Source organism: Saccopteryx leptura, chromosome X (genome assembly GCF_036850995.1).
Source record: "Saccopteryx leptura isolate mSacLep1 chromosome X, mSacLep1_pri_phased_curated, whole genome shotgun sequence".
Taxonomy (NCBI): Eukaryota; Metazoa; Chordata; class Mammalia; order Chiroptera; family Emballonuridae; genus Saccopteryx; species Saccopteryx leptura.
Window position 1 is genome coordinate 62317343 of NC_089516.1, and position 5989 is coordinate 62323331.

At 45.4% G+C, this 5989-nt stretch overlaps 1 protein-coding gene across 1 annotated transcript; it reads right to left on the bottom strand.

Annotated features, from left to right (window-relative positions):
- Positions 1-470: 470 nt before the first annotated feature.
- Positions 471-2895, bottom strand: LOC136385806 (protein LDOC1). Its single transcript, XM_066357060.1, has one exon. It carries the CDS (start codon positions 2740-2742, stop codon positions 2302-2304), a length of 441 nt encoding a protein of 146 aa, XP_066213157.1. The 5' UTR covers positions 2743-2895; the 3' UTR covers positions 471-2301.
- Between the last annotated feature and the right edge of the window lie 3094 nt (positions 2896-5989).

A 5989-nucleotide genomic window follows, 5' to 3' on the forward strand; every position in this document is an offset into this window, starting at 1 on the left:
CCCAGTTTAGGCTTCAATCTCCCTTGCTAAGACAGATCCACCACTGTCTCTGCCCTCCAGAAACAATTTTCCAAGTCCCAAAAAATAACTGCTGCCCTGGGCTTCGCCTGTTCACCACGTAAATTGGTTTTCTTTGTGACTTCATATCAGATCCCAAAGAGAAAATGAGGTCTTGCCATGATCTCCTTTCCACTCACCCTGACCATGCTCTACCTGTTCATAGCAACGAAAGACAAGCTCATAGGAAAGAGCCTTGCTCTCAAGTGAGACTTTGGTTCCCAGGCCTAGGAATAAAAACCCATTTTTACTTAACACTTATCATATAGCAGAGACAGCTCTAAATAGCTCATGGATGTGATCTCATAGAATCCACACCTATGAAGTAGTGACCAGTGTGATGTCCAGTATCTCATTTAAATCCACAGTGAGGTTTATCAGTACAAGTAAAAGAATATCCATCTTCAAAAGTCTAAAATAATAAGGAAATTTATTATCTCTATTCATTAGAAATTGTAAGTTAGGGCTGGATCCAGGCATGGCACAATGACATCTGGGCAGATATAGATGAGAATGAGAAGTCAGAACTCCACATATCCTCCTGAAAGTTTCTAGTGAGCAGAGGTAACCCCTACAAACCTCTCAACCAAGCTTCTCTTATTTAACATTTCAATGACTTAACCTGGGATAATGACCTCTCAAAGTATGCAGATTCTCCTTAGCATTCACCAGACTCCCTCAATGCCTTTAAGTCCCCCAGGCCCACAGAGATCTCAGCATAGCTCAGCAGTGCAAGGTCAACTTCAGGAGACAGTAAGGCATCTTGCCAATTTCCATAGGCAGGAATCTGGAGCACATGAATGGGTGAGGACTCTAAGGGTGTCAGCCCAAGGAGGATGAAATTTTTAGATCAGGCTATATTTATAATGGGTGCACTTACCCAGGGTGCAGAATTTAATGTTAGCTCAAAAACCTGAAAAGGATATTAAAATAATGTGTTCCATTGTTAATTAAAGCCTGAAGTCAATAGCACTCCATAGGCAATAAGGATTAAAGGGCAGAATTTCCCTGGCAGTTTTAAGGGAGGAACTCAAAGGCTCAGGAAGGTTGGAACAATTTATGTCCAGATATATGCCTGTTGTCCAATTATCCAATGCCCTTTTTCCATCTCAAGTGTCCTAGTTTAGGGCAGTGTGCCACCTGCTCAGCCACTCTTTAACCATGCCACCCTGGAGGCCCAAGAGGGCATTTCCTTCACCAGTGCATAAAGAAATACCTTGGCAAGGGGAGCACCGGAAGCCTCATAAAGTCCTGTAGTGTTTGTCCTCTGAAGCCTAGAGATAACAGGGTAATACTGAGATTCAACTAGGTTCCCTGATTTCAGTGGGAATAATGAAAGTCCTGGAGAGAGTTGTAGAGGCCAATGATAGCACTTAACCATTAAAAGACACTCCTTTCTTTTTTCTCTTTATTTTCTGTAGTGCTTCATATTTGTTTAAAAGAATGCCAAGTGCTTTTTGCAGGTAGTACTGAGAAGCTGGGGTGAGTGCCTGTTTTTGTTTATTTTTAATATTTTTGGCTGAATGCACACATCTGTGGGAATGCTGAAATTTTTAAAGAAAAATGACAGCTATCAAAACTGGCGCATAGAAGAAAAGAAGTGTCAACAAATTGGCTGCCAGGCACACTAGGCCCCTGCAACAATCTGGTGGGGGAGGGGAGGACTCTGGGAATAGATAGGGAACTAACCAAGGTGAAAGACTATCCCTTTAGGGGGTGGTGAGATGTCCAAATCAATGTCCAAGTAGGTGTAGCCAACTCAGGTATCTTCTAGGTTGGCCCTCATCTCCCAAGGCAGTGGTGGTCTGTAGCTGGAATATAGTGGATGGTGGTGTAGTGTCAGCTTAGGGCTCTGGGCAGATGTATGTAGGCCTTGCAGTTGGCAGGGCTGCGCATAGTCCGACCAGTTAATAACTGAGACTCGCCCTACAAGCTGGGGCTCAGGACACAGTTCAAATTCGCAGGGGCGCGTCCTGGATCTGACCAGAGTAGATGGCAGCCCTCTTCAGGGATAGCCCCCAGCTCCAGCACAATAACTGGAGCACAATTCTTGGAACAAAGACAAGCACTAAGGGAGATGAAGAGAACCAGAGGGCAGGGGTAGGGAAGGAGATCAGCGGGCGACAGGGAGCACGATGGCTCCAGAAGGGGCAAAGCTGGATATGGACGTGGGGAGAGTGGGGGGCAGTGGGGGGGGATGGCGGCGTGCAGGGCCCTGCCTCCTAGGCCCGCGGGTCTCCGAGCCTAGTAATCATCAGGTTCATCGTCATCGTCGTCTTCGTCGTCATCCCAGCCAAAATACTGTTTCATCTCCTCGAGGAAGGCCCGGTAATCACTTAGGATGGGGCTATCCATCTCAATGTGGGGCACCACCCACTCCTCGGCTTCCCCGGTGAGCAGGCTGATTAAGAATGCCACTTTCATGGCGTCGTTGCAGAACCGGTTCTCGTTGACAAGCATGTAAGAAGCCGTCTGCACGATAAACTCGGGGAGACGGGAACTCTCGCCGTTAAACTTTTCTGGAAAGGGCACCGGGCAGCTGGGCGGACGTACCTGGCGCAGTAGGGTGGCCCTCTCGCACACCAGCAGCCGCAGCTGTTCATTGAGCTGGCTATTCTCGATGCTCAGGGAGCGGTGCCTCATCAGGAGAACGTGCAGAAGCAGCACCAGCTCGTCGTCCACCATGGCGAACAGCTTGGAAAGGCAAGGCTTGGTTCGGTTGGGCTCGGCTTGGCCAAGGTGCACAGGGAAGCCTCACAGGAAGTGCCTGTCCGCGGAGGTGCGGGGAGCCAGAGTGGAAAGCGGTACCAGCAGAGGTCTGGGCGGCTGCGCAAGCTCCGCCCACAAAGCCGCTTACGAGGCCCGCGCAACTGCGCGGCCTTGGGCCCGGGTAGAGCAGGAAGGGGCGGGTCCTAGGATGATACTGGAGCGTCATGGGGGCGTGGCCAGGGTGCCAGCGCTATGGCGACGTCTCAGAGGTAGGCGTGTGCAGGGCGTGGGCAGAGTCTCGGGGCTCTGTGCGGGTAGTTCACAGGGCTCACGGATAAAGACCGGAGATTATAGTTGTAGTGCTGGCGTTTGCAAGGACCCAGCGAACGCTGAGACCCATCTCTCATATAAAGCCAACCTGTTCAAGTTTAAATTATATTCAACAGCGCAACCAACTCACAAAATTCAAAGATCCTTGGGTGAGGGGCTTTGGCCAATGGATTCCGTTTGTATGATGTTTGTTAACACATTTTCTTGCTTATTTAAATCTCACTCACCGAGGGAGCTGTTAACACTGCTGGCCGCAACAGCGGGAGTGGGGGTAGGGGCGAGGAGTCACACAGTTTCAGAGTAAAGAAAGATCCCCTGGGGATCCTGTCCTTCAGACAAGGCAAAATATTTAAACAGATTTTCTTCAGTTGAAAATAATATTTGTATGTCTCTATTCTTTTTTATTTTTATTTTTCTAAATAACAAAGTATAAACATTTCTGCAAAATCTTTTGATAACAATTTGCAGGCATCCCTCTTAACTTTGACGATTTGATGTACTAATATTAGTGTCCCTTGGCTACTGGGTGTTATTCTTTCTTAACAATAAAGACTTGTGTTTTTAAATAGTTTTGGTTTTCTACTTTAAATATGATTATTCAAATAATTGTTGACAATTGAGATGTGTCCAAGCCCTTAGAGCCCAGTGGAGGGTCTGCTTTTAAAATATGCCTCAATTAAATCACTTTTTGTCAAGTCTGCCACTGCACTCTGATAGCAGCCTTCCTTTCCTACCCAGTTTGCTGCAACTAATCTCTCAGCTTTCATTCTTCTCTTCCTACAGTGTACATTTTCTCCACAGAGTCGGCACAGGAATCCTTTAAAAAATTTTAGACCCCCACTCTCCTCCTCAAAACCCTCCAACACTTTTATTATTATTATTATTATTCTCACTCAAAATAAAAGCAGCCTGACCAGGATAGAGCACAGTGGATAGAGCATAGGACTGGGATGCGGAGGACCCAGGTTCAAGACCCCGAGGTCGCCAGCTTGAGCGTGGGCTCATCTGGTTTGAGCAAAAGCTCACCAGCTTGTACCCAAGGTCGCTGGCTCGAGCAAGGGGTTATTTTGTCTGCTGAAGGCCCACGGTCAAGGCACATATGAGAAATCAATCAATGAACTAAGGTGTCACAATGAAAAACTAATGATTGATGCTTCTCATCTCTCTCCATTCCTGTCTGTCTGTCCCTATATATCCCTCTCTCTGACTCTCTCTCTATTTCTGTAAAAAAAAATCAAAAGCAAAGTCTTGACCTTGGCCCAGGAGGCCCTGTTTCACCTTCTATATCTCTTCATATTCTCTCCTCTGTTCTAATTACAAAGTTCTCCTTGCTCATTCTCTCACACAGTATTTCTGACCTTAGGATTTTTGCACTTTCTATTATTTTTGCCTTGCAAGGACTGTCCTAATTTAACTGTCTGACTCATTCTCCCACTCTTTTTGGAGAGGACTTTCCTAACCACCTTATTTATCAGAGCACCCAACTTTCATCCGGTAATTCATCATCCTTCATGATGCTTCATTTTCCTTCATAACATTTATCATACTAGCAACCATCATATCATATAGAACTTTATTGGTCTTCCTCTACTTTAGAATGTAAATCTATGCAGAGAGAGAGTTTATTTTCTTAGGTTCTTTAATCATAATGCCTAGAAAATGCCTGGGCCAGAGTAAGAAACTCCATAAATGTTTGCTGGATGAAAGAATCTCAAGGTCCAGATGTTGAAATGAGAGAAGTAGTGGGTGCACAAAATGTCCAAAAATACTTTTCAAAGTGTCTAGTATCTTTTTTCTCTGATTATAAGTCAGCCTTTATTGTAAAATGATGACTGAAGTAATAAAAATGGCTAAATATTTTTTTTTAATTCTCTTCATTCTTTGTACAATAAATGAATGGGCATCCATGGACATGAGAATCTGAGAGACAGAAATAAAATGAAGGTCCAAGGTAGGGAGAGGAAAAGGGGTCACACTGCTGAAAGAATGGGCAAGAAAAAGAGCATGTAGGAGGGACTATGACCTTGTAATCTCCTGTGATATGAGTTCCCCACTAAATGAAAAGCTCCTTGAGGGCAAGCAGGGACCTTTTCTCACTTATCTTTTTATTTCAGCATCTGAAAGTGTTGACTAGGTACTGCATAAATCTCAGTGGATAGAAAGAAGGGATAAGAAATGTCAGAGATAGGTTTCTGGCAATCCTACTCATTGACAGCTCAGGGTAGAGGGAGGACCTGCCTGGTACAGCAGTGAGTGGCCAGCTGCACTTTGCATGTCCGGACCCTACTACAGAAAAAAAATACCTAGCTCTCTACTCCTAGAACAGACATCCTGTGGCAGTCATCAGATCTAGCAATTGACATGGGTGCCTCCTTGACTCTGAACAAGGACCATACATGAGGCTGGGCATTCTAGGAGCCTGAGAACCAAATGTGAAAGACTTGCTTAAACCCAGAAAGCAATAAGTTGATGATACAGTACCGCAGTCACAGTGTCTCTGACACTGATGCGCAGGCTCTTCCAGTAAACAATTATTATGCACTGGACTTCTGTAAATCTGAGCAGTCTTGTGGGTACCCAGCGATGATTAGGCCAATCCTGCCTGGTATTCTTCCTACAACCCCATGACAGAGGCTATCATGGAGGAATCAACAGGAAGTAGCCAGTAGTATCACCTCAGATGGGGCTCTGAGTTCTTAGAAAGCAAGAAATGTCACGGCTAGACCTGAGCACAGAGCTGAGCAATGACTTTTGGAGACACTTCCAAACTTGGAACAAGGAGAGACAGGCAGTTCCTCCGTGACCCTCAGAGAAACAGTTAAGAAAAGGTGAGTGGTATTTGTAGACTAAATGCATAAAAATATAATGTTCATGTTAAGCAACTTCCCATTGT

What these genes read in the sequence shown, in the direction of transcription:
- LOC136385806 (XM_066357060.1), bottom strand. Translation starts at nt 2,742, where the DNA reads ATGGTGGACGACGAGCTGGTGCTGCTTCTGCACGTTCTCCTGATGAGG.